The 27706-nt window shown below is 37.9% G+C and overlaps 3 protein-coding genes across 3 annotated transcripts; 2 read left to right on the top strand and 1 right to left on the bottom strand.

The window, feature by feature from the left end:
* The first annotated feature begins 1099 nt into the window (after positions 1 to 1099).
* Positions 1100 to 7326, top strand: LOC105040098 (CBL-interacting protein kinase 1). The gene is made up of 13 exons (XM_010916477.4): positions 1100 to 1395; positions 1488 to 1550; positions 4373 to 4444; positions 4569 to 4676; positions 4872 to 4952; positions 5050 to 5103; positions 5200 to 5325; positions 5568 to 5783; positions 5934 to 6038; positions 6465 to 6581; positions 6763 to 6825; positions 6913 to 6987; positions 7082 to 7326. Exons 1-13 carry the CDS (start codon positions 1225 to 1227, stop codon positions 7199 to 7201), a joined length of 1371 nt encoding a protein of 456 aa, XP_010914779.1. The 5' UTR covers positions 1100 to 1224; the 3' UTR covers positions 7202 to 7326.
* Positions 7327 to 8327: 1001 nt separating this feature from the next.
* On the top strand, positions 8328 to 14809 carry LOC105040097 (protein RADIALIS-like 4). Its single transcript, XM_010916476.4, has 2 exons — positions 8328 to 12578; positions 14533 to 14809. The coding sequence occupies exons 1-2, from the start codon at positions 12298 to 12300 to the stop codon at positions 14558 to 14560; spliced, it is 309 nt and encodes a 102-aa protein (XP_010914778.1). The 5' UTR covers positions 8328 to 12297; the 3' UTR covers positions 14561 to 14809.
* A 1041-nt stretch (positions 14810 to 15850) lies between these two features.
* Positions 15851 to 27676, bottom strand: LOC105040096 (suppressor of mec-8 and unc-52 protein homolog 1). Its single transcript, XM_010916475.4, has 16 exons — positions 27522 to 27676; positions 26576 to 26786; positions 25972 to 26124; positions 24624 to 24672; positions 23612 to 23695; positions 23389 to 23492; positions 23179 to 23265; positions 23038 to 23091; positions 22501 to 22596; positions 20484 to 20611; positions 19864 to 19990; positions 19708 to 19767; positions 19461 to 19568; positions 17071 to 17171; positions 16742 to 16793; positions 15851 to 16195 (listed from the first exon to the last, which is right to left on the bottom strand). The coding sequence occupies exons 1-16, from the start codon at positions 27548 to 27550 to the stop codon at positions 16097 to 16099; spliced, it is 1542 nt and encodes a 513-aa protein (XP_010914777.1). The 5' UTR covers positions 27551 to 27676; the 3' UTR covers positions 15851 to 16096.
* Between the last annotated feature and the right edge of the window lie 30 nt (positions 27677 to 27706).

Genomic DNA, 27706 nt, shown 5'->3' with positions numbered 1-27706 from the left:
CCGACTGAGGGTATGTCGGTCGGACGGACCTTTTTTACTCTCCCGACCGACTGCACCGGGGAGTCCGATGGCCGACTCTAGCAACATGCCCGACTGACCGTCGGAGGGATCTGAATCTCCATCCGACGCCACACGGCTGGCTACCGGCTTAGGGTCGGTCGACTCCTCCGATCGCCGTACAGCTGTCAGAGACTGTCAGCCCTGACAGCAGCACGCGACACCGCCGTCTAAGGGCATTATCCCACCTAGGGCATTATCAACCCTAGCGATTTGACAGCCCCACGGTGATGTGACACTTTCACGGCGACTCTGACAGTCTACGGTGAGTTGACAATTCCTCACTTGTCCGCGCCATTAATGACGGCGCCATACCACGCTCCACTATATATATCGGGGAAGGCTACAGTGCTAGAGACCCTTCGAAACAACAGGCTTGCTCCCTTTCTCATTCTCTCTCGATTGAGCTCTCTGTTTTCATTTCACTGTTGCCCAGTCACCTCTCTGACTTGACCGTCGGAGGATCTCCGCTGGAACCGCCTCCGATCAGCGTGGACTTTCTTTTTGCAGGCGTTCGTTTTCGACGATCAGATGATGAGAGAATTGACCGCAACAACACCAAATACAGTAGTTAAGTTTGACGCGAACTATTGGTACAATTGCTTTCCACGTCCTATAACAGTAAACACGAATAGAATAATTATTTTTAAATGCTAATAATGAGATCTTACAACTTCGTAATGATACGTTGATAACATGGCGCGCAACCACGGCTCTGATACGGTCTTCCGGGTTAGCTGTTGCCGCGGTTATGAGCAACAGCTGCTGTCTTTTCTCTACAAGTAAAGGGTCATTTTAGTAATTACGTACTTAAAGCAGAAACCGAGATCCCTGCCCTTATTTTATACCTTTCGAGATCTTGTCACCGCCCGGTCAGGGTCCACGACCCAAGCTGGCCAACCCAGCTGCTCATTGTGGCCTCCTTGCAGCCAGCTGCCGGTGTCGCCGAACGAATCTCCCTCAGTAACAAGAACAAGCGGTGACGGGACTCTCGATTCCGACATCCCAATTCCGGACGCTATAAAAGGCTCTCTAGGCTCTCCGTCTCTCCCTCTCGCAGAGGAAGTCCTCGGTTGTCTCCACAGGCCTCCGGCTTTCGAAGCTCAGGAGGTGTTCTCGTCCTCCCCGGCCGACGGCAATCGGTGTTCGGTGACCGGCGCCCGGCGGATGACGAAGGACGGGGAGATTGTGCGCCTTGGGAAGTACGAGATCGGGCGGACGCTGGGGGAGGGCAATTTCGGGAAGGTGAAGCACGCACGGAGGATCGACTCCGGCCAGAGCTACGCTGTTAAGATTCTCGAACGGAAGCGGGTCATCGACCTAAAGATTCGAGACCAGGTATCATACGGGCCCTTTCCGGGAATCAATTTCGTCCATTTTCTTCTCTCTCTTCTTGTTTTGAGTGGTAATTCCGGTTGCGAATGTGGCAGATTAAGAGAGAAATTGGTACGCTGAAGCTTCTCCGGCATCCAAACGTTGTCCGCTTATACGAGGTCCGTTCTCTCTCTCTCTCTAGAGGCTAGTATGGAAACTTTCGTGTGGGAGGGTTATTTTGGGAATACTGTAGGTGTGTATTATATGCGAGTTTAGGCATCCTTGCTCTCTGCGACGAGGTTTAATTAACGTTCTCCATATTTGCTTTTTCCATTTCGTTCCATGGGAACCATCATTGGCTATTGTCATCTTCTTCTTGACGCCGTTATGTTCCCTGTTAGCAAGGTTAGCATTTACAGTGTTACAGTACATAAGTTTTAGAATTTTGCTGTGACGCTCCTTTTATAATATTTTATTATAAAAAATTATTGATAATATTATATATTAATTTTTTATATATTTTATTTTTTTAAAAAATAATATTTTGTTATTATCATTATATTTTTTCACTTTTTTTTCTGCTCATGGCTTTACTGTGCCCAACTATCCCTCACCTCTCCGACCCTCAGTGCCACCTGCGGTCTCTTCTCCGGCCTCCGCACCTCCTCACCACGATCTGACCCCCCGAGGCTTCTTCGCTCCATGACTCGGCCCCTCGAGTCTCCTCCACTCCTTTGCGCCACCAACCCCCCAACCCCTCTCTCTGACAGCCCGTGCATCCTCCACTCTTGATTCTGCACTCTCACTCCCATACCTGTCGATGCAGTTTTACGTCTTTCCAATCCCTCTTCCTCCTATCTCCGATGGTTATGATTGCTCTACACCCACCCCTGACCCTCAACCCCCATCCCCTGATGTCTCCAACAGTTCGCGACTTCTCTACACCATTCCAAATCTTGTCCCTGCGGCTTCTATGCATAGTCACTGCCTCCTTCCTCGACCTTACGTAGCCTGTAGCTTCTTCGTGTTGCCATCACTGTCCCTCGAACTTCTGATTTCTGCGATTTTTCTGTATTCATCTTCTTTTAATGATCCATAAAAATTAAAAAAATTTTAAAAAAAATTAATTTAATTATAATATTAAATAATTTTAATATTTAAAATATTTATCATATCAATCGTACATATGAATACTTCATCAAACTGAAATTCAGATCTATATTTAACCTAATGGTTAGAAAAAAATAAAAAATAAAAAGATCAAAATTCTCTTTGAAACACTGTAGCAAAATCTTGGGCTCAGGAAAAGTAGGTTTTTTTTTTTTTAATATAAAAATTTATTAAATAATTAAAAACAATGTGTCATCTGAACCGTGAAACTACCAAATAACGGCGTCATAACTGGCTAACGGCTACCTAACAGTAAGCTGGAGAAGTTTTAACGGCCGTCGTACAATCGCCCAGAAGGATATTTTGGGAATCCACCTGCCCGTGTATTCCAGATTTTTCTCGATTATCCTAGGGTCGTCACTCGTTTCATCTTGCTCTTTCAGCCGTTGGATAAGTTGACTGTTATAAATTAACGATGATAGCGATTTTTTTGCCTTCTTAATATATGATAACGATAATATGTATATGTTGATGGCTGAAATTTTGGACGGACGCATCCGTCTCTGTCTTCTTTTAACGTTCGCGTCGACAGAGTCATCAACGTCGATTAGTGGGTCCCTCGACACCTTTTGTGGAGATGGGGTTCGGGTTTGATCTTTCGCGCGAAAGGATGATTTTCTTCTTGCGCTACGTCAACCGTTGGATCGCGCAATAATTTATGCACGGGGCTATCCAACGGTTGGCATCGCGAAAGAACATCAAACATGCTTTCGCCCGAAAGTGCGTGCTGCCACGCTTGTCGCATTGCAATGGCCTTCCCCGCAACGGGCCGCGCACGCATAGGTCCACTCCAAGTGCGGGGATCAGACGTTCGATAACTGACTCGGTCTTGGGTCAGACCAATCTCCAGCGTCCATTTAACTGTGCCTCTTTCTACGGGGAGCCTACTTCCCAGCTATTCGAAAGCGAAAGCGACAACGATACACTTGACCAGAAGTTGTTGTTAGTGGATTAGGCTTTTTTGGTACAGGATCCTAGTTCTATTGGTGTTAGGTGTCTAAAAGGTGTGGTACAATATAATGGGCCCTGTTGTTGTTTGGTTGCGTCTGGTCCGAGTATAGGCCCAGTGCCACGTGATCCGGCCAATGATTCACCTTTGCCTTACTTGTCCGTTCAAGTTATAGCTCTTTCACTGTTCCGAGGTTCCACAGGGCTTGAACCATTTGTTGCTGGTTGACACGGTTCTAAGCCAAAACAAAGCTGTACTCTATCTCGTAGCTTTCAACCGTGTTATGTTAGGTGTTTCATGCACTTTTCCAACTCTTTTACGTGAACCCAAGCTGTTCTCCTATATAAGCTGTTTTCTTGTCCTTTTAAGACACATCACTTTGTCTTGTACCGAGTTCTCCTTCACAGTTCCCATTTGCTAATTACGCTATCTCCCAGTTCATTTTTTTTTTTTTTTTTTGATCTTAGTCTTGTTGGGTTTTCACAAAACCACCTCGATGTGCTCATTATCATCCAAATTTATGTGCTTGGAGACTCTTCATCTTTTACCATTTTGTGACAAAAACGAATGCTGATTCCTAATCTCGAACCATTGTTGCAGTTCTCTTCAGTTAATATGGGCTACGCTAATTCTTATTTTGATAATTTTGGATTGGGTTTTGCCTAATTCTCTCTCAATTATTTTTACATATGCTAATGGCTAGTTATCACGTTTTATGATTGAAGTTTGAAGCCCTTAAGTTGCCCCTTCATTTTAAGTAAAAAAAAAAACTTAAGTTGCAAGTTTGCGTAAAAAGTTTTCTTTACTGATGAAATCTAATCTGTTCAAAATCCTTGGCATAGATCCTGACATTTTTGCATGTCCTTATCTCCATTTTGGCAGGTCTTAGCAAGCAAAACCAAAATTTACATGGTCCTTGAATATGTAACTGGGGGTGAGCTATTTGACAAAATTGTAAGCAGCTTCGCTTCCTATATATATAGCCCTTAATTTTGTATCTCTTATAGTGGCTAGAGAATGTCTTCCATTGCAATATGGTAATGAACTGATTTTCTTCAAATTTTTGTGGATATTGAAGGCAATGAAGGGGAGACTTCCAGAGCATGAAGGGCGAAAGCTTTTCCAGCAGCTAATTGATGCTGTGAGCTATTGTCATGACAAAGGTGTCTTCCACAGGGATTTGAAGGTAAATAGTACTCATTGAACTTCAAGTATGAAAAATCCTAAAAATTCCACATGCTGTATAAGACTATTATGCATATCCTGTTATGAATTTAATGACGGTGTCGCATTATTTGTTTTACTGGGAAGCTTATTTCCTTTATATTCAAAGATGATAAAATTTTTATGGTGGTGTTAATGTTCCTTGCTTCAATTACAGCCAGAGAATGTGCTTCTTGATGCAGAAGGGAACATTAAGATATCTGACTTTGGCCTTAGTGCTTTACCTCAACAATTTGGGGTATGTCTTCACAAGCTTCTTCTGGAGTCAGATTCTCTGTAAATGTATTTTAGATGTTGCAAGTCTTTATGCTTATCTTTTCCATCTTCTGTGTCAGAATGATGGGTTATTGCATACGACCTGTGGCAGTCCAAACTATGTTGCCCCTGAGGTGAGGAATTATGTATATTTTATCTCTGATTCCAAGTTCCCATTTGTTTCTACCAAGCTGTTGGCAGATGATGACTTCCTGCGATTATGCATATAGGTTCTTGCCAACCGAGGATATGATGGTGCTAAGTCAGACATATGGTCTTGCGGTGTCATCCTCTATGTTATTCTTACTGGATATCTTCCCTTTGATGATAGAAACCTTGCTGTCCTCTATCAAAAGGTAACATAGAATTTTGCTACCCCCCCAACCCCCTCCCCTCCCCAAACAGAAAAAGAGAGAAAAACCTCTTTCCAATCACATAGCTATTTGTGATGCATATTATATGCTTAGCAAACTTCAAGTTACAAAGTGAAAAATGTGCCAAGTCATGCTACTATTTAGTTTTAAGTTTATGTGCTTTGATCCGATGATTATATCAATATACATTAGTTTTTTTACTGTAATTTTCTTGATTGATTTAGATATTCAAGGGTGAATTTCAAATTCCTAAATGGCTTTCCCCTGGAGCTCGAAACATGATAAGGAGGATACTTGATCCAAATCCTTGTACCCGGATTAATGTGGCCCAAATCAAAGAAGATGGTTGGTTCAAGCAAGATTATATTCCTGTCATGCCTGAAGAGGAAGAGGAAGAGGAGGATAAAAGCTCTGATGATGAATCCTTCTCAATCAAAGAGGTAGCATGAATGATGCTAAGACAACCTTTGATGCCAGTTCCTTTTTCAAAAGAGAAAACAAAAACAAAAAAAGGAAACCTCTCATTCTAGGTCCTTTATTAATAGCAGTTTGCCATTGGAACTGAATACATGATTGGCTATTTGGTGAAGGTTGCAGAGACCAACGAACATGGAAATATATACACTCACATCAATGCTTTTGAGCTAATTGGAATGTCTTCATCCCTCGATCTTTCTGGGTTTTTTGAGAAAGAGGTAAACTCTTATTCATTTTTCCTTTCCCCAGCATGTTTTTTCACTTTGTTTGTATTCCCAGCATGATTCTGTTTTTGAAGCAAGTGGGGGAAGCCAAAAGCTTCCTCCAGGATTTATTCCCAGTATAATTCATCGACATGTTTAAATACTCACTTAGACGATGTAAAATTCTTGCATGCTTAAAGGCATAACAAAACTGCCTAGATCTGTCCAGATCTAGGCAAAGTAAGACTGCCTAACTCCTTGCTTTCCTGTCCCCTCTCTCTCTCTCTCACACACACACAGTCTAAAAATCCTTTGAAAGCTCTTTGATGTTTCTTTTCTAACCTCTCAGTCTTACAACCAATTCTGCTATAATTCATGGAGATGCAAGAAAGCTTCAGATGATTATAACTATTTTTCTCTTAATTACCTTGGCAAATTTAGGATGTCTCTGAAAGGAAGATCAGATTCACCTCAACTTACTCACCAAAGGATTTGTTTGAGAGGATTGAGGACATTGTCACTGGAATGGGATTTCAAGTTCACAAATGCCATGGCAAGGTTAGCATGTCCGAACCACTTCCTCAAATTTGTAAATCTGATATGTGCTTCATTGCAAATTTTCTTTTCCCTTTTTTGTTGTACAAGGCTGTGCCAATAAAAAGAATTTGTTCTTAGAACTTTTTATGTGAATGTTTATCTGTTCTAAGAGGTCTTGAAGTTCTATCATGTCTGTTTGCAGTTGAAAGTTATGCAACAATGCACGGGCTCAACGACCCCGCAGTCCCTTTCAGTTGCTGCGGAGGTAAATTTCCTGCCTATCACTATGTTCCATATTCTGGTATTTTTACAAGCCTTCCTTGATGATATTTTTTGACATCTGAAAATTCAGGTCTTCGAGCTCAGCCCATCATTATATGTTGTGGAATTAAGAAAATCACATGGAGATTCTTCATTATATAGACAGGTAGAACTCCATCTTTGTTGTCAATGGTGCAAACATTTATATATCTATAAAGGTTTTCTCTAAAATAATCCTTCATCCTCCTATGTTCTTGCAGTTATGTGCGAAGTTGTCGGATGATTTGGGGGTTTGTAGTAGCAGCCAACAGTTGTTGACGGAGCAGTCCTTGATGCCGGAGTTCACTGGACTGGAAAAGGAACATGTTGTTGCTATATGAATTTGTATGATTTTGTGAGGATTTATGGGGAGAAAAAAAGCTGTAATCCCCATGTTAGATGTGCTTAGAATTAAGCTGGATAACCGAGCAGTTTGCCCTCACTAAACTATTATCATTTTGTGGTACACCAAGCTTCAACCATTCAACATCTCGCATCAAAAAACCTGGATGAATATTTTCCCCTTCTTGTGGTGAAAAAGAGACTTGGTGAAGTTTTATTCATGCTCAGACTTAGAAAATGCAATTTTTAATGTGAGGGCGAGAGGCCTGAATTTCAAAGCATTTAAATGAGTAATACTCAAACGAAAGTATTCTTGCTTAGCTGAAGATTCTAGGATTTCAGCTGAAGCTTGGAGTGCAATATCACTTGGTCTTCTCAAAGTTTCTAAAGAAGCTGATAAAAAAAGAAAGAAATTATGCATAATGATAAGAATAAATTATAAAAAACCTCCTATAATTGGGTGTAAATTATACCTACATCTAATAGTGGGGTCTGTTCCGTTCAACACGCTAATCTAATATTTAATGAAATATTAATCAAACCGTTAATCTTTAATAGATTCAAATGTCATGTCAGAAAAAAAAGAACAATAATCAAAATAATCTTAAGTAATATAATGGTCATCTAAAGATATAAAAAATAAATGTATATCATCTTTTTCATCGAAAGGTTTTCACAAGAGATAAATAATTTTACTAATTTTTTTAAAAAAAATTGTAATTTATTTTAATAATAATTATTGATCTTGATGTCGATCAAGATTTTTCAAAAAAAATAAAGAACTATTCAAAGTCAGATAGGAGCGAGACATAAAGGAAGGTTTGGGTATCAGAGAAAAGAAAAAAAATCCAAACAAATGTAATCAATCACCATAGCAACTCCCAATCATATGATTTCCTCTAATCTTACATATGTAGTACTCGTAGGACAATTCAACACAATCAACTAATAAACGTAGTACAAAAAAGAGCAATTCGGTGTACTACATGTGGGTCTGGTGTACCAGTCAAACTTGTTTGAATTGAAATGGCATCGGTTTGTACTTCCAACCGGTACGTGGTCACCAAATTGGCAGGAGAAAGAGTACGACAGCCCCTTCCATTGTCCTGAGCTGCATCTTTTTCTTTCAACATGGGTAAATATATATTAAGCTCCAAAATGGCATGGTTCGACTGAAGCAGAAAGTAACGGCAAATAAGCCAAAAAAAAGAGCTTGCAAAAGAGAGAGAGAGATCGATGTACGCGTATGAATAGATGTCGAGGTCGGTACAGAGAGCAGGGAAGAGGGCACAAAGACGGGGACGAGGTGGAGCATGGGATGGGGTCATCAACACACGCCCAACTCGAAGCATCAAACGTTCAGGAGAGGAGCAAAGGGAGCGAGAGAGATCTTTGGTTGTTGCTGCTCTTCCCATGCACTGCCTCTTCCCTGGCTCTCTCTCTCTCTCTCTCTCTCTCAACTATAATTTGATTTCGTTCATTGTTGCGTCTGAGTTTACTAACTTCATGATTTCTTGGTTGTTTGGTTGTTTCAAATTGAACTCTTTTTACCACCCATTAGGTAGATTTTCATGGCAAGTCAAAAGAACTCGAAAAAAGCAGGTTTCCCTTATAATTTTTGGAACCATTTTCGACATTTTTTTTTGGCCCTTAGAGAACTATTTGACGCAAATAAAGGTTCATGATTATCTGTTTTGAGCGAAACTCGCAAAACCTCATGTGGATTTTAGGAGCTTAGACTTCTTCGAGAACACGTTTAATGGAAAGCAGCCAATCAGTGTTTTTTTCCATTAAACAGGGCTTCTGGTTGTAGGATTAGCCCGTTTTCATGTTATAATCAATACTGCTATATCTTGCTTGCAAATTTATAACGGTTGAAATGACAGTGAAGTTGCAGAGCAGCCATTGTGAGTAGTTGCAGCAAGGTATGTTATGGCATGATTTGTTTACCTGCCTTAAGAATTCGCCAAGAGCTTTCCATCACATCTTCTACGCTCACAATGGTGATTATGATGGTTTGATTAGCTTATTTGAGTAGATCCATTCCTCCCTGCTTCAAGGAGGGTTTATTATGTTTTTTTTTTTTTTTCTCCTTTCTTTAATCTTTTACTGGAGAGAAGAACCTAAAGGCTCAGCTGCATTGAACCATTACACATGCGGACAAAGTCTTTTTTGATAAGGTAATCCAAATCTTTCCAATAATTTTTACCCCAGTAATTATAAGAGGTCATAGCATGTTTGAGGGGCCAATATGAGGTCAAACTATACTGTCACAATTGAAAGTTCCGGCACATTTCTTTTTTCAAAAAAGTTTTGCTCCATGTAGTAACAGTAGTTTGTATTGAAGCAACTTACAAAATGAGGCAATTCATTGAGCTCAATGAAGAACAAGAAAATGGATCATACTTTGTTAATTGATGCATGTTAGAACAAGAAAATACATAGCTGCTTGCCCAATAATTCAGTTAAATACGTTCTATCTGACAGTTCGCTTCTTCCAAAAGTAAAATGAGAAAATGCAGGTGGGACAAGCATAGATTTCAATAACTAAAAGCAAATCTAATTGGAGCTTGCCAGACTGCCTCAAGACGTCGGAGCATATATGGAGCTGTTATTTGTAAACTTTGATAAATTATTCAATCTATTGGATTGAAAGACTGTACTGTGATACCTTTCGATCTTTTTTGTCTTTGGGACTACTTTACCAAACATTCCTGATTTTTTCTTTAAACTTTCTGCTTGTTTAAAGCTCCAATTGACCGATATATTTGATTAAAAGATGTTCATGCACCTGCCTGTCAGTTTGGTTCCGAACATATCAGTAAAGTTCTGTTCTAATCGTACCACATCATGATACTCCATCTCTTTTTTCTATCATGAGTATAACCACCAATTCTTGGCTTAGTCAAGAGAAAAAAAAAAAAAAAAAAACATGTCGAACTATATACTGAATTATAATTTATTCCCTAGTAAAATAACACCTTTTCACTTCAGCATGATTCATTGCAAGCATTTGCTATAAGAAATTATACAATTAAATCTCAGTCACTTTTGCTGATGCTTTGGTGGAAAGATGAAAAAACGGCAAGTAGCTGAAATCATTATATTATAATTTCTTCTGAGTGATGGATCATAACACAAAATTTCATCTTCAGAACGACTACAGAGCAAGAAGACCTAAGGGAAACTGAACGAGTTTCTCAAATTTGATGAGTTAATTAAGGGTAGATTGCAGCCCTAATACTTGCAAATCCATTAACGATGATGAGTTAATTAAGCTGGAGAACCTGCTCGTCGGCATCTTGCCATCTTCTCCTCAGAATAAACTAAACCCAACCCCAATCCTAATTCGCCGTGGTTGGGCTTTCTATTCCTTGAGCCTTTTGTGGAGTACAGAACAGTAAAATGGATTTGCTTCTGTAAAATTACATGCAGCACCCTGGTTGTATCTTAATTTATATTTGTCCCTACCAGCTCGCCAGTCGGCGTTAAAATGAGAACTTGTCCCGGTTGGTGCGGGGATAAACTTACTTTCAGGTCCCCAAGTGGACCTTATCATTTAAGTCCAGTGTCCAAACAATTGGCCAAGGGTTGAAGTACCCTCGGCAAACTGGATGGCGGGCATCAGTTCATTTTTACCATGGAAAATTTACAAATAACTTCCTTCTTTCAACTTAAATTGCAACTATGTGCAGCAACCAACAAACCGCCAAAATAGTTAATCTGGTTCCGGCAGTCAGGTTGACGGGACTGGTTTTGCAATCATAAAATTGCTACATCCCTAAGTAGGCATAAACTTATTTTTTGGTCAACGGGTCCACCACTCAAACCAGGTTACCAGTGATGGTAAATTTGAACGAGTACCCAAGAAGTAATTGCCGGGCCGACCTCATCACCGATACCCCTAAGTTGACTACGAATTACTTTCAAGCAACATAATAGTGAACTTACATCTAAAGTCCTCAATATCTTACTGTCGAAATACTATTTTAAGAACCTCTTCCCTTTTGTTTATTATTTAAGGAAGCAATAGAACAAGGAGGTCTTACGTCAGGGGGGAAAACAAGGAATCGAGAGGTCCTGAATTAGAGATATTCATATTCACATATGAGAGGAACCTTGCAAGGTTCCAAGCCCAAATAGATCAAATATACTTCTCTATATATATCGCACCAATAGAAAAAGAGAATCTCCAATTCTCTCTCTAGAATATGCGGTCAACAAATAGAAAAAAGCAAGAAGCTTCTCCACGTTATCGGGGAAAGGAGGTTGTTCGAAGTCCTTGTCATATGTGAGTCGGAATCTAAGCGGCCAAGCTCTGTGTTAGGATTCTGGCCAAGTTGATACGCTTTGTAATCACATAAAATATTTGAATCAACGAATTACAGTGTTATTAACAATTTTTGTGGTGGAGCAGGTCAGTTGGAATCCATGGACGTTGGGAAATTTAGTAAATGTTGTGATGGGGTATATCGGAATCATACTATTTCTTGACACAAATCGTATAATTTTTATATAATGGAGTAGGTGTGAGATACATGGTGTTCACATCAATGCGAACAATTTAATTTTGGCACGTTAAGTTTTTATGTTTTTTGCTTCATTTTTGCGGTTTTCGCCATATGGAGTTGGGTTTGAGTTCCGTCCAACCAACCATACTAGTTTTGACCCAGCCAGGGGCGTTCAGATATTAGTAGGTGTCAATTGGGGTATCTTATTCCCTTTGATTTCTTGTTTGTGATGTGAGACAAATAGAAAAACAAGTTCTATCATTTATGATATTGTATAAGATGATTTTTTTTTTTCAAACATGGAGCAGTTTATATATGTTATATCACTGTGTTTTTTATGGGTGGACTTATGGTTTGAACTTTGAAGGTGATAACAAGAGCAATCTCACCCACAAAATCTTTATATGTTACACAGGAAGGGGAAAGTTCTTTGCTGTGCTAAAAGGAAGCTCTCTTGACTTCTATCCATAGTTCCTCAGTGTTTTCCTTCAATCCAATTTAAATATGCATGTGTCTGAGATTTAATCCTTTTGTTCTTTCTTTTCTTTCTAGTTTCCTACTAGAGAAAGCTAAGGAAGTTGGCCATGGAAGATCCTGATGAGAGTGGGAATGTTCCTTCTGGCTGGAGTTGGGAAGACAACAAGTTATTTGAGCTGGCGCTGGCGGTGGTCGACGAAGGAAATCCTGATAGGTGGGAGGCAGTTGCATCCATTATTGGAGGCAAGAGGAGTGCAGAGGAGGTGAAGAGCCATTATGAGGTCCTTCTAGAGGACTTGGATATCATTGAATCTGGTAGATTGGATCATGCAGTTAGTGCGGTACTCAATGACACACAAGATGTCTGTTGGACAGATGAAGACCAAGAGTAAGCACTACACTTCAGACAATAAAAAGAAAGAAACTTAGCATTCATTTAATTGCTAATTTTTTGTCTGATTCAAAACTTAAGCATGTGACATGATTTATTGGCTGGTTTTTCTTATTTCATCTAGATAAATCAAAAGAACTTCCATTTTGCTGGGCAACCTCTTCTTCTCTGCAGTATCTTGGCCACTATAATATGCCCTTTTTAGTTATTCCTCTTTACATATATTTTGCAACATTTTATTTTGTGTTAATCCTCTTTCTGACAATCATTACTAAAACTGCTTTCTTCTTGGATGTCAAACTACAATTTGCCTACTTGTCTTGATGATGATCCAAGCAATTTCAAGAAGCAGATCACAAACTTATTCTTTTTTACTTTTCATTTGCACTTTGTCCTGGTTTGACTATGTCATGCATCTAACTGGGCTTCCAACAAAACAAAATTTTTCCTTATGCAATTTAAGATTCATGCACTGAACAATTTTTATGTTGGACCTTGCTCTTGTTGTCAACGCTTTATCCCTGCCTAGCTACTTTGGACCTTGTTTTGTTAACCTATGCCCCAGCATGTATCTAACAGAATATCTGCCTTAAATACAGGTTTAAGTACTTGAATTGGAACTTTTCCGCTTTCCATGTCTCAGCCACTCATAAACTTGATGCTTCTTTATCGCTGGAGCATCATGCAATATTTCATACCTCGGATTGTGTTAGTTCTTACGAGGAAAGATGCAAAAACAAAATTTATTGTCATAGCCTGCATGGTGTTGCTTCAGTTATAGCATCTCTCTTTGTTATCCCCTGTATTGTTCTTGTTCTCCCCCAAGAATAATTCTCTACGCACTACTTCCCGTTGCAATTCTTCTAACAGTACCTGATAGTTCTTCGCTTGATATGTTCCATAGGAACTGCCCTTCCTTTCACGTAAGGCTGGGATTATGAAGAGGTACCCTATTATGTGCTGACTGCTGCTCTACATCCTTTCTTCTGCTATGCAACTTTGCAGCAATTCCTTATTCCATCTGGATATATGTCTATTCTTTTTATAATTTCTGTCATACATCTTCTCTTGAGAATAATTTTCTCATTATCCTTGATAAAGTCATCCAGAATGGTTATACGGAAGCACATAACTTTCTATTCTACGTACTGTCTCCTCAATTGATATAGCCATCATCTATTGCTTAACCTCAGCGCGAGGTTTGACCTTCTTGCTCTAATGCCTTCCTATATCCAATCATGTGAGACCAATTTTGTGTTGCTTGTTGAACTTGTTTCACATTTGAATTTTTTTGTGTTACCAAACCATTAGTCTAGGTATGCACCTCTTCTGTCAAACTGAAATCTTTTCTGTCCAAAGAAAAGAAAACCTTTTTTGTCCATCTTTTGTAAAAATCATTGTAGTTTTTTAGCCTTCTGCGTTTTCATAACAAGTTCCACGTCAGTGTCCTTTTAATAAATCATGGTAGCCTCGATAAAGTGTTGCATCCAGCCCATATATGAACTCATAATGCATGTTTCACCAAGACTACTAATCAGGAGGGGTGTCAAGTAAAATATTATTTTGTCGATTTGTTATATTTAGCAGGATATATATGTCACTTATCTATCCACATAAGTTAGGAAACTAGACATTTATCGTTTGAGGAGACCTACACTATCGTTGTTCTTAGCATAGAAGAGAAAAAGGAGAAAACTAACTCTTTTCCCCTCTCATTCAATACTGTGCATAAGTACACAATCAGAGAAGGTAGTATTTATTATACAAAAGCAGATCAAATAATACCTGATGCTTGCACCCAAAAAATATGATGCCAATCAAACACATTTTGACATTTGTTTCTTAAAAATCCATGATGATTCTAAGTTCCTATTGAATGTTGCATCATCTTCTCTTATTTCGACGTTCTTCCTCAACTATCAAGCTGATATATCACTGGTTTTTGCTGCAGGCGGCTTGCTCAACTGAATATAAGATGATCGACTGCAAGCACAAACTCATACAGCCAACTTCACTGCTCTTCCCAATTGCAAAAGGCAATTATTGATTTGCTGTATACAAGTAATTTGGTTCAAAGCTCAAGCCCGGCACTTCATTCATTACATATCCTTGACACTTGTTTTGGCATGACTGATATACTAACACGTAAATTGTGAAGTTCATCCATCAGGTTGAGGTGGATTCAGACATCAAAGTACAGATAAATATACCAATCTAAAGTTAAACCACGCATTGTTTAATGCTTGTTTCATCCCTTCAACTAGGTGCCTGAAATGTTTACAGTGCTTGCCAGGACCTGGCAGCAATAAAACCATCCAACTATATGTAGTTGTCGAGCATGTTACCTAATCAAGCCACTGAAAGGATGGTAGGAGTTGAAAAGGGAGCAATGGTTTGTAATAACATGACAAGATGAATGAATTAGGAAGTCATACGAGGAATGATTTTATTAAAATAAATCTCAATACTAGGTGAAAATTCAATGCTAAGTTTTCTAATTTTGTCCCTCGCGAACCAATTAATTGGAAGCAAATTGCAGATCACAAATCTGAGAGGTTGAGACCCTCCAAGCGAAACAACAAACATATGGAGGAATATGCGTCCAACCTGACCATAAAATCTCTGGGAAAGAGTAGCGCACCAGTGCTTAAATTAAGGATGAACAGCACGTTAATACTTAATTATCTTGTTACATAAGCCTTTTCTTCTCTTTCACATAACAGGCACGCTGGGTTCGATGTCAACGTTACTTGTAGAACATGCACAAACAAACGAACGGCAGGATCAACACGTGGAATTGGGCCTTTGAGTACCAGAATGATGCCAATCACCATCTACAAGTTCATGAGATACATTGCTCATGTTGCGTAATCTGATCCTCACTGAAGCAGGTGGATATTCTCACAAAAATATTTAGATGTATTAAAAAATTCTTGGGCAGAACAAAAAAATTCATTTCCAAAATTTGTGCATGTCTCACCATAATTTATTGCGACAATCTGCTCACCAACATTTTTGGGTGGCAAAATCACCTGAAGATTCATCTTTACAACATTGAACAAGTGAAGCATTAGAATTTTTGATGTATTTCTCAACATAAAAGGTTTACAACCCAGCCACTCCTAAGAAATCGAACAATCATGTTGTCTTTTCTTCTTGTATCTTAATCCCATATAACCCCATAGATTTTCTTTGCTTTTGTTCAGTCCCATAGAATAGTTTGATACTAATGATCAGCAGATGCATGACATGGGACCGACATAAACCAATAAGACAAAAGGCAAATTCCCATCAGATTAATCTTTTTCTGATCTTGGTTTCATCCTCTATAAGGATATGATAAAGCAATGTTCAGAAATGGTAACTCAGGAGCTAGAACACCTAAATGATTCAAAGGATGCTGCAAATTACAGGTGCCCCTATTAAATGAAAGAGACTAGCAAAATTTAATACAATTACAGATACAAATTAGGTGAGTTTTTCAGGCTGCATAGGCATAGAATTGTCGCCAACACTCAAGGCTTCCATATTTTCATGGCACAGTCTTCACCATATGTAACAACCATATTTCTATGAGGATGATGAGTAACACCAATCACATCTTTGTCATGAACCTATACAAAGAACACCAAAAGAGAGAAATAAGGCAAGGCATCGTGACTCTAACATCTATCACCACATACCACATAATTGCAGCAAAACATAACCTCTAGCCTAACTTTGTTTGAGGACCCACAAACATGGAATGGTGAAAGTAAAGTTCTGGCATAATCACAGATCGATTTGCTGCATAGGAAAAAAAATTGGTTCTATCTCAAAGATGGGCTTGCTGTGTGTCAGTACCAATTAGTATTTGGAACAACCTACCTATTCTGTACAACTGATTGCATTCTATGTTACCTTTCTAAAGATGGTAGCTATGTCCAACCAGCATATAAAAGTTTCTGAAGAAATTCTTTTCTAAAGTAAACAGAAAAAAAGTGGCTGTGACTAGCAAGTTGGCTGTAACAAGATCACCTTTCAAGTTGTTTTCACACACATTTAATAGTGGAAAAACAGACTTCAAGGTATGCACGTAAACAAAAGCAAATATAAATGTCTTGCACAGCAACAAAGCTAAGATCCCAATCAATGGAAAAAATCAGACAGATGATGCTTACCTTCATAAGATGTTCTAGCTTACCAGACTGATGGCTAAAACAATACAAATTCCTGCACATTATTGAAGGAAATTTAGTGAGCAAAAACAACTCGTGCCTCATAGATCAATGCATCAACCAAGACTAGAAAGACAGATGCACACACAGAGAGAGAGAGAGAGAGAGATCACCAAATGTCTATAATACAAATCTGCCTAGGAAATCAAATAGCAGAATAGCATCTATAATGACATACATAAAATACATGTAGAGTAAGTGTAAAAAAGCATCTCATGCATGACCGCAAACTCTGAATTGAACAAGAGAACTAGGAAGTGCCACTGTCATACATATCTTCACCAACGCAGTAGATCCATTCTCCTTTAGGAGATATACAGGCTGCAACAAAATCTCCTCCTTCCCGCTTGCCAGAGGAGAAACTCTTCACAACCTGCATCACAATTTTATTTTAAGAAGCATGACATAATGACATACTAGCCTTCAATTTACCAAGAAAATGGTTACAAGAATTAGGTCGGAGCCATATTCATTAGCAAGAACAATGTGAGTTGTTCCAGACTGTAAAATAGCCGCATACTGTTTAAACATCATAGTGGTACATTCTCTAGATTCTGTTTCCCTGTCTGTCTTTACGTATACTGAGCAGGTAAATATCAAACACTCATGGCGTCATGGTTAGTTGACTTACGCAATTCCTTTTATATTTGATTTGTCTTGATAAGAATAAAGTATCCATTCCAATACTTGCTTGTTTAGAGTTTCAGGTAATCACAATTTTATTTTAAGAAGCATGACATAATGACATACTAGCCTTCAATTTACCAAGAAAATGGTTACAAGAATTAGGTCGGAGCCATATTCATTAGCAAGAACAATGTGAGTTGTTCCAGACTGTAAAATAGCCGCATACTGTTTAAACATCATAGTGGTACATTCTCTAGATTCTGTTTCCCTGTCTGTCTTTACGTATACTGAGCAGGTAAATATCAAACACTCATGGCGTCATGGTTAGTTGACTTACGCAATTCCTTTTATATTTGATTTGTCTTGATAAGAATAAAGTATCCATTCCAATACTTGCTTGTTTAGAGTTTCAGGTAATCACAATTTTATTTTAAGAAGCATGACATAATGACAAACTAGCCTTCAATTTACCAAGAAAATGGTTACAAGAATTAGGTCGGAGCCATATTCATTAGCAAGAACAATGTGAGTTGTTCCAGACTGTAAAATAGCCGCATACTGTTTAAACATCATAGTGGTACATTCTCTAGATTCTGTTTCCCTGTCTGTCTTTACGTATACTGAGCAGGTAAATATCAAACACTCATGGCGCCATGGTTAGTTGACTTACGCAATTCCTTTTATATTTGATTTGTCTTGATAAGAATAAAGTATCCATTCCAATACTTGCTTGTTTAGAGTTTCAGGTAATTATTTTTTATTTTTTCCTCCATATCTGTTCTTTCATCCTACCACTTTTCATGATTAGTAATCACGAACCCTCTTTCAACAGCATTAAAAAGTGCATCCCAGGAATTAGAATTAGGGTAAATTTAAAAAATCTATGCAGCCTTCTCATGTGTTAATATAGACAATAGAAAACCAAAATTAAAAAAGAAATACATATAAAACAGAGCATAAATTATATTATTATATATAATTGTTAAGAGAAGACAGCGACTTCAAAATAGAAATTGACTTACACAACATGATAACATCTCTGTAAAGGTTTATAAAATAAAAAAATTATGCAAATACCTGTAAGCAATTATCTCCATTGATTTTGCTGAATCCGTAATTAGGTTCAAAATAACAGGAAATAGAAAATCATGTTTAGTAAAATAAAAGCTTATATACATGCGCCAAATCTTTTCATCCACAATGCAGAATAGTATTGCATAACATGGTTAAGCAAATTTATTTACACTACTTGGCCCTCCAATTAACATGTATTGCACCAAAGAAAGCAATTACTACATGAAACAAGTTAAATTGCCAAAGCTGAGACAGGTCCACAGCATCCTTCAATCACCTATCCTTGTTCAATAGGCAATTTTGTAATTTTCAGATGAACTAACACTGGAACTTCTGTAGGTATGGTGTGATTGGTAAATGGTCTAGAAAAACTATAGAAGTGAACTAGTTCAGAATGATGCACAGAAAAAAAAACAGAAGCGGTTACTGCTAAAATTACCACCAGCCTATGGAATCCTCTACAACAACGAATAGTCAGCTGGTTCAGTTATGCCCTTTCTTTGACTATCTAGGCACAAGAAGTTAGAGGATGATGACAGGCTCTCAAAACACAATTATTCTCCATGTTATTGTGAAGAGAATATCATGCCCTTCAAGCAGTTTCTTATCAGTTTTTTTTCCCTGTTGAAATTGCATCAGTTTCGTTCAGCTGACTGCACACAAACTTCCAAGTTTGCATTGTATATTTGAAAAGATCATGTAAGTCTATGTATGCATAAATTTTTATAGTAGTCATTAAGTTAGTGTGTTTATTTTATAAGGATTAATTCTTCAAGCAATTATACTGCTCTAATACCATCTGGTGGCCCCCAAAGAAACCATTTTGTGGCAGGAAAGCTTGTAACTATAAAAATTCCAGCAAAAGTTTCCCATAAGTCAATAAAGGATGCATAGCATGCAAACAAAGGGAAAGAGTATGCTTAGATTAACCACATTCCATTGTTCTAAGAGCATCAAGTACCTGCCCTTGGAAAGTCATGATGTATATTGATGATGTTTTGTTGCACACTATTATGTGCTCAGTATTTTTTGGAAACAAATGGACAGAGTTCACGGATGCATCACCTCCCTGTAAGAGCGGATAGAACAAGTTGCAGATAAGAATCAGGTATATTGATCAAGGAAAACAGAAACAAGAAAATACATATATGGATAGAAAGCAGAGTAGCAGAAAAAAAAAGGGGCACATATGAGATACAAGACGATACCCGCAAAGGAGGTGGGGGCTTGAAAGTCTGTAGACAATCTGTAGTTTTCATATCCCACACCTACAGCAAGCAATTCAGCATGGAAGAGATTGAGAATGCAGTCAGATAAAATGCAAGATCAAAAACAAATTTTGAAAGGAATAAGAAGGTTTACACCTTTACAGTACAGTCACTGGAAGCAGTAATAACACGGCTACCATCATTTGTAAAGATCGCATCATTAACGTAAGAAGTGTGTCCTCGAAACTCTTTCAACAATTTTCCTGACTTGAGGCCATGGATTCTGCCATTTATGATAAAATGAAATTGTAAGACATTATGAATACACCAATGCAAGCAATACTAAGTTTGCACTCATCAATCCACCACTAACATAAAGAGAGACAGCCTGCCTCTTGTGCATGCCTAACAATTAAAACTCATACTTTTATCCATAATGCTTAATGCTTGTCCTTAATTTCAAAGTATTACTCAGTAAGCTTCATGCTTTGATAACCGATCAAAAAACCTACTTATCACACTATCATATGTTTTCTCAAGGGTCCATAGGAAAAATAGAAATGATTGATAGGTTCCTTTCTTTCCAAAATTGTCTAAGAAAGGAACATCGTTTACCTTTTGACTTAGATCCAAATTGGTTTTTAGCAGACAATAAAAGATAGATGCAAAGTATATTCCACTGAAGTCATTTGGTAATATGAACCACTGACACTTGGCACCATCACCATGCCATGTTAATATGAACTACTGAAGAGTGCTCTTGATTAAAAGAAAACCTTGCAGTACTATCAAAGGATGTACTTAATAGCTGGCTTCCATCACGAGAGAATGTAAGACTAGTAACACCTTGAGAATGTGCTCGCTCAAGACGCCGCAAGCATTGACCTGTTCTAATACGCCAAACCTGGAAATAAATAACATAATTATGGATTGTAAAAGAAGAGAAGCACAAAAGCAGAAGAACAAAAAATTCCAGAAGCTAAAACATTATCCAGTTCAATATAAACCAAAGGGAACTAAAAATTTTTTCACGAATGGTTAATTAGCTCCCAGGAAATCATGTGTATTTGCAACCAAATTGATTAAACACAGTTGTATAGCAAGTATAATATGATCAGGAGCCAAGGAAAACCATCCAAAAGAATGCTGACTACCACAACATATATGATAATTCCTCTCTTCATGACTCTCGAGTTATTCAAGTGGCCTTTCAAGAGGCTAGATTAGGCATGAGAACACCAAATGAGAGAAATTACATCAAGCATATACAACCTTGTTAAGCAATGACGACAAATATCTAACCAAAAGGCAAAATCGCTTTTGGCCTTGAGCTCAAAGTTTCAACCGTATGCACTTATCTTCAACACACATGTATTCTGAGAAAAATAGCAAATTTTCTAAACCTTTCTAAGTTACTCCATTACTCAAAAGGATCAATATCAAGAACTTGAAAAGTAAAACAAAAGAACGTCATGGAATCAGTCAATTGTATGTTATGAACCAGATAATGAATGATCGAATGTTTCATTACCCTTCAAATTTCATTTGAAAGAAACTGACATTACGCTATTCTCTTGGTAAATGAAAATGCAAAGCAAAGTAAAAGCTGATAATACCATAATGTACTATTTCTGAACTGCCCCATTCCCATTACTTGAAAAACAATGATGTAAAAATATCCAGAATATTCGGTCAGAGTGATAGTTTGAGTTGTCAGAAAATTTTCTTTTTTCAATAAAAGTGGCAAGAATATTTTTCAAGGCTAACCTTACTTGCATCTGTCATGTTTAGTGTACCTATGTCAGGACTTTTGCCTTGGCTAAGTTATCAGTTTTTGTCTTCATATCAGGCACTCAGAGCCAAGATACTTAAAATATCAGCCCTCACAATCTCAGCTATTAGAGAAAAGAGATATCCCAAAATTTCTACTAATACAATGTACGGACATATGCTCACATGTGGGTGGTATTTTCTAATGATCATCACAAAGACTAAGTGCTTCCCAAGGATGACTTCAGAGCCATCAGAACTGAGCAGGTTGAGGCTAAAGGGAACAGGCAAAAATGGAGAGCTTGAAGATCAGATTCTCTTTGTTGAAGCACTAATGAATAGAATTGGGCATCAGGATCCGGCAATCCAATGGTCAGATCTAGCGATGCCTTCTGAAGGTGAGATGAATAAGGAAGATAGATGGTGGAGGGCCGACCACCACCCTGTAGGTGGTAGAGGAGAAAGTAGATGGGGTGGTTGGTGGACAGCATTGTGGTGTCCAAAATTTAAACTCAGCTAGGATAAACCAAAACATTCTTTCATCTTAGTATCGATCTCATGGCTAAAATAACAAAATTCAAGCTAAACAATAAAACAGCTGTACTTACGCCAACACTTTGTTTCCAAATCATGTTCAAATTTCACATACAGGATTTTTAGCTGAATCCTGGAAGAATATCCAAACAGGCCCTTAACCGGACTGTATCTTAGAAGATGCACTGCCCACATGCATACGAGCATAGCACAATCATAAAGAAGGATCTCTCATCTCTGTATTCAGAAACCTAAATAAAGAAAGTAAACTAAACTGCAGAGTTTGAATCTATGAACAAAGAAAACTAACCACAAGAAATTCCCACAAAAGAGAGAAAACACTGAGAGAAAGATGACGGTTATTGATTCCATAACTAATTGCAGCAAAGTTATGAGCCTAAGCTCTCAATAGCAACATGAATAATAGTGATGGAAGCACAAGATAATAATTGACTCACACAGGCATACACAAATGAAAATAGATGATACCTTAATCTTTCCATCTTGTGATCCAGATGCCAGCATCTCCGAGTCTCTGCTAAAATCAACACAAAGCACGGCATCATCATGCATCATGAAAGCATCCTGCAAGGTTTTAAGAAAGCCAGGTGAAAAAAAATCATCATTTTGTATCTCATAACCATGATATAGAATTTTGAAGCTATTTACAAAATTTTATCTATCATTGACATATATGAACAAATGATGAAATTAAAACAAGATTGCCAGTGTCCATTTTTACTTGGATGTCATATACAGAACAATAAATCTAAGGTGCTGGTCAAGACAACACCCACTCCCTTGAAACTACAATAACATATTGGATCTGGAACGACTAAATTACTTTACTACATTAAGACATTGCTTCTTTTGATGTAGATTACATAAGTCCAGCAGTCAGACACTCAACAATGAAATCTTATTAGGGCTAATTTGCTATTCATGCAAGCACATAACAACTATATGTGAATCGGAGAGTTATTTTCTTCTAATAAGCTGTGACAGTTGACAAGTTTAAAAACTTACATCAGCCTGATACTGCAGATCCTTCTTAAGCTTCCCACTTATGTAATCCCAAACCTGAAAAAGCATCCCTAATTCAGAAAAGGTCCATATATCCTATAGCATGACCTTATCAAAAGCCAAAATATTGATTAGACACCTTACCTCTACAAATCCATCAACTGAGCATGAAACTAGGTACTGACCATCTGGTGAGAACCGCGCACATTCTGGATGACTTTTCTTTCCAAACTGCAACAAGCCAGATAACAAAGTAAAGCCCCAAAAGGACTAATGCAACCATGGAAAAAAAGAAAGAGTTGCACCTATTCAGACTAACTGGCAAGGGAAAGAAGATATTAGGTTGAACTTTACCTTTATTTGGTGTGCCAGGGTTGTTGGGTACATATCATCTTCATCTTGCTTCATTGCTGCTGTTCCTCGAAACAAATCAAATTGTGTGCCTGGTGGCAGCAATCCTGAAAACAGTAAAAGGCAAGAAAAAAGAACATGTCAGTGACGAGAGCAGGTATAACTTAGCCCCAGGTCATTATGATAATGTTCAATCAGGCTAAGGTGGTTATCAAGGTCCAACAACCTTGGTGTTGCTGCCATTTCAGAGCCTGACCAATTAATGCCATTAGTCGCGATGGTGGTACAACAGAAACTTCAGCAGCAAGAGCTGGAACATAAGTGAACAAAAAATAAAACTTGGCTGAGGAAACATATAGGTTTCTAGATGGAAGAAGCATATATAATAAACCATGACTATTGATTTCAACAATGATAAGCATGTCAGTAGAGTACGATATAATAAAACAGCAAAACTTGATGTAACAAACTTCTCAATATACTTTCATCAAAATACATCTCATGGCAATTCATCATACAAACAAATTAATCATCAAGGCTCTTTATGATCTTGTGGCGACTGTATGTCACAACGTATGAAAAAAATTAGGCACCCATATCTACAAAAACTTGGACTTATGGATGACAACTAAAATCCTATTACTTTAGATCAATATTCGTAAGTTTGGAACCAGGGTTTTGGTTTTGAACATATCTTCCAAATCCATTTGGTTTCATGCATGATCATGTGCTTTGAAGGAAATTGGACTCATTTTGCCTGGGATAAGCCAAAAGGTGATTAAAAAAAAAAACTGTTTTGAAGTCCCATTTTTCATAGTATGTCACAAAACTAGAACATTGTGCAAAAGCTTAAACCTTGACCATAAATCATCTTATGTGTATTCTTAGTCTACATAGATATTGAGTAGCTCAGGGAATGAAATCCCAGTTAATATGGGTTTTTCCCTCGCCTCCATCAATCCAGAAGCAATTAGTAGTTAAGATTCACTTTTTAAGCAAGGAAGAAAGAGGCCACTGTTGCCCTGATTTTAATTGCTAGCCAAATATATCCTGGCTGACAAATTTCTAGTTAGATTAGGAGATGGATCAATAATAGCCAGCCCCTCTACATCATGGTTATGGCAAAGACTGTTATTAAAAAGGTAGAAAAAGCAGTTCCACAATCCAAAACTTAGCAAATGTATATTTATTAAGGAAGCAGTTCCAGAAGTATATAGGAGGTTTAATTCAAAACAAACCTTGAGCAATTTGTGCCCGGCGCTTCTCCTTAGTTGACTCTTGGTACGCCTGTCTTGTGCCATTGCATGTTGACAGGAGGATACTTAGAAAAAAGTTATTCCCAAAATGGTTTGAAAAATTTAAATTAGTATATAGATAATTTCATTTACAGTCTTAACCAATTCTTCCTATCAACTAAAAGAAGATGCAATAAGGTTGGATAATATTTATCATAAATAGGAGAGTTAAATATGCTAGAAAATTTGACACAAACTGGAAACCAGCACAAGAGCCAAACTATATTAGATAAATATACCGATTAATATTAATCAAAGAAGTTGAGAACCAACTTGGCTTCTTCACAAAATTAATATTAAATTTCATATTGTAACCATAGAAAAATTACCATGACATGTCACCATGGACAAAATGGCATTGACTTGTTCAAGCCTCCGTTGCCATCTATGCCTACTAATGGCTAGCACATTTCCTGGAACAATATAACCACCCAACATCTAACTAGGTCACTCAGCTGGTCCATTTGCCTTCTCAGATCTTTAAATTGACATATCTAGTTCCTTTCCTTATAGCAGTCTTTTCTGATCTCTGTTGCACATTCACATGACAGCATAATAGATTTTCCATATTATATTACTTGGGGTGTTCTGTACACTTAATACAATATCCTTCATGGTTTTACAACAAAATTGTCTTCTTTAAACAATATATCAATCCAAATTAAAAACGGTGCTTACCATGGTCATGAAAATTTCTTAACAGGGACAAGCAACAACCATGCACATGCCACAGGCATCATGTATTTCATCAACACTAACCAGATTCTATCTTCTCATCAATTGTATAAGTCATGCATGCTGTTTTGACATTCCATGGCTTGTAATAGTTAATCCCTAATAATATGAACTAGTTCACTCTACTCAGCATGGATTGGACAAGTTAGGCATATTCACAAAACGTTTTGTATATCCATGCTAGTCTACAAACTTCTGCATAATGTTATGTATGTTATTATCATACAATAGTAATTTAGCAGAAGTCAAAGGTATCTGTGCAAAGAATAACCTGACAGGTATAATTATGCACATAATATATACATGGATAATAGATGACTAGATGATAGAATAAACAATAGAGGACTGATTAGTCGAGAACATCATGAGAAGTTATATATATTATATATAATGTATTCATATGAAATCCAAGGTTCAAAAAATCAGCATCTGTACAATTCTGGAAGTTCCAGATTCAGGTAATTTATAAGGGAAAGAAACAGGATATAAAACATGTGAAAAGTCAGCATAGATGTCTCAGCAGAGAACAGCTAATGATAAGAATAGATATCCACACCTCATTGGGGTCAAAGTATGTTCGGACCAAAAGATGTTCAAGACGTAAATATCGCTCAGGTTGCTCTTGCTTCATAACACCCATGACCTGAGTTTGTCTAAGAATAGCACGTGCTGTGTCTAACTCCCGGAGCTCAATCATTTCTAAAACAATCTGCCATAAACAATAGAATTATTTATTCCAGTTTTCTGCATAACCAGATATATATAATCAATCATTACTCAAATCATAGAATCAAAAGGAAAACAAGATTGGAATGCTGTTTAATAAAAGCCAACAACTTGAGTAGTTCGATTTTGCAAACAACGAACACAGTCAAAAGGCAGAGAAGAATCCAGTATTCTCTAATCTAGCCTACATAGTCCAAGCAACAGTGCATGACTTTTTCAGATGTAGGAGTCCCTATTAAAAATATATTGTTTGGGGTGGGGGGGCCATCTAAATATCTTAATCAGTAACAGTCAATTCAGGAAACTTTTCTAAAAATGTGATAAAATTAATAAAGTATTGTAGAAGAAACTAATCTGCAAGAAATTAAAGAAGTGACTGCTCAACATAATCAGGCACAAATAAGCATGTAGTATATGAATTTTGTGCTACAGACCTGTTCGTATAGGTCTTCCAATTTCTTCCTAGGAAGCTTAAGCTGTGCCACTTGAGGCAATATTGCATCCCACCTTCCACTATTTATATCTGCAACAAACGTTTCAAGGCTGTCTACTGTATTCAATGAGACTTGGCACTCACTCTGCAATGTCTGGAAGGTCTGGTGCAATGAGTTCTCTTTGCAGAATTGCAGGACTATTTTTATAACACTGCAAATTAAACATATTATTACACAATTTACTGTAGTCCAACAATTCAAGTAAAAAAGAAAAGAAAAGCATTCCCAAGGATCCCGGGTAAATTAACTCATGTCAAAATTTTAGCTCATAACCAGCACATAAAAAGAAAAACATGCCAGATAAACAAGACCATAAGATTGATAAAACAATCAAAACAAATAGGCCATTTTTGTCTATCAAAGAATTCAAGATTATTGAGAAATATAACCGCTAGCTGAGACCTTCCCTCCTTCCCATGGAGTTTGTTCTTTAAATTCTATTCTCCACTGCAATCAAAACCCTAGCTTTTCTGCATCAAACCAACATTTTCCCTCCAACCAACTCCGACTCCACACTTCACACATTATACTCTTCACTAAATGTAGAATTGAAAACCAGCTCTTTTTCCAAATGCGTCGCTTCACTCAACCTCTTAGAAACAACCACCCTCCGCCGTAGAGTCAATGCCAAGTCCTATTCCATGGTGCTATTAAAACCCTAGCTTTCCCACATCAAACCCATCTTTTCTTCCACCCAACTCCAAATCCACGCAATATACCCTCCCAATCCACGCAATATACCCAGGTCTCTTAAAGGACCAAATACCAAGCTTCGTTCGACCAAAAAGTGTCATCCATCAAGACGGACAGAGATAGAAAGAGTAAGAGAGGAAGTAGATATGGGCTTAGGGTTGAAGACAAGAAGAGAAGGAGGAGGAGGACTTACTCCCGAGCTTCGATCTCCAGCGTCGACATGGCCAGTCCTCGCGGAGGCTTTCCTGCCTTTTTTGCCCGGCGGGCAGGGGGTTTGTGTGAGAGGAGGGAAACAGACGGGAAAACCAGCCTCTCTCACCTATTCTAATACCGATGGCGTGTTTGTTATCTAAAATGGCGTCAAAATATCATCATCCC

This window comes from Elaeis guineensis, chromosome 1 (assembly GCF_000442705.2).
Source record: "Elaeis guineensis isolate ETL-2024a chromosome 1, EG11, whole genome shotgun sequence".
Classification (NCBI taxonomy): domain Eukaryota; kingdom Viridiplantae; phylum Streptophyta; class Magnoliopsida; order Arecales; family Arecaceae; genus Elaeis; species Elaeis guineensis.
The sequence above is the reverse complement of the archived record's forward strand: the minus strand, read 5'-3'. Positions and strand labels throughout refer to the sequence as shown.

Excerpts from the sequence above, each read along its gene's own strand:
- LOC105040098 (XM_010916477.4), top strand. The coding sequence starts at position 1,225 with ATGACGAAGGACGGGGAGATTGTGCGCCTTGGGAAGTACGAGATCGGG. Across the intron at positions 5,326-5,567 it reads TTGCTGTCCTCTATCAAAAG|ATATTCAAGGGTGAATTTCA; the intron begins GTAACATAGAAT and ends TGATTGATTTAG. Across the intron at positions 6,039-6,464 it reads CTGGGTTTTTTGAGAAAGAG|GATGTCTCTGAAAGGAAGAT; the intron begins GTAAACTCTTAT and ends TGGCAAATTTAG.
- LOC105040096 (XM_010916475.4), bottom strand. The coding sequence starts at position 27,550 with ATGTCGACGCTGGAGATCGAAGCTCGGGA. Across the intron at positions 19,569-19,707 it reads AGCCCCCACCTCCTTTGCGG|GGAGGTGATGCATCCGTGAA; the intron begins GTATCGTCTTGT and ends CCGCTCTTACAG. Across the intron at positions 17,172-19,460 it reads TCATGACTTTCCAAGGGCAG|GTTGTGAAGAGTTTCTCCTC; the intron begins GTACTTGATGCT and ends ATTGTGATGCAG.
- LOC105040097 (XM_010916476.4), top strand. The coding sequence starts at position 12,298 with ATGGAAGATCCTGATGAGAGTGGGAATGTTCCTTCTGGCTGGAGTTGG. Across the intron at positions 12,579-14,532 it reads TGGACAGATGAAGACCAAGA|GCGGCTTGCTCAACTGAATA; the intron begins GTAAGCACTACA and ends TTTTTGCTGCAG.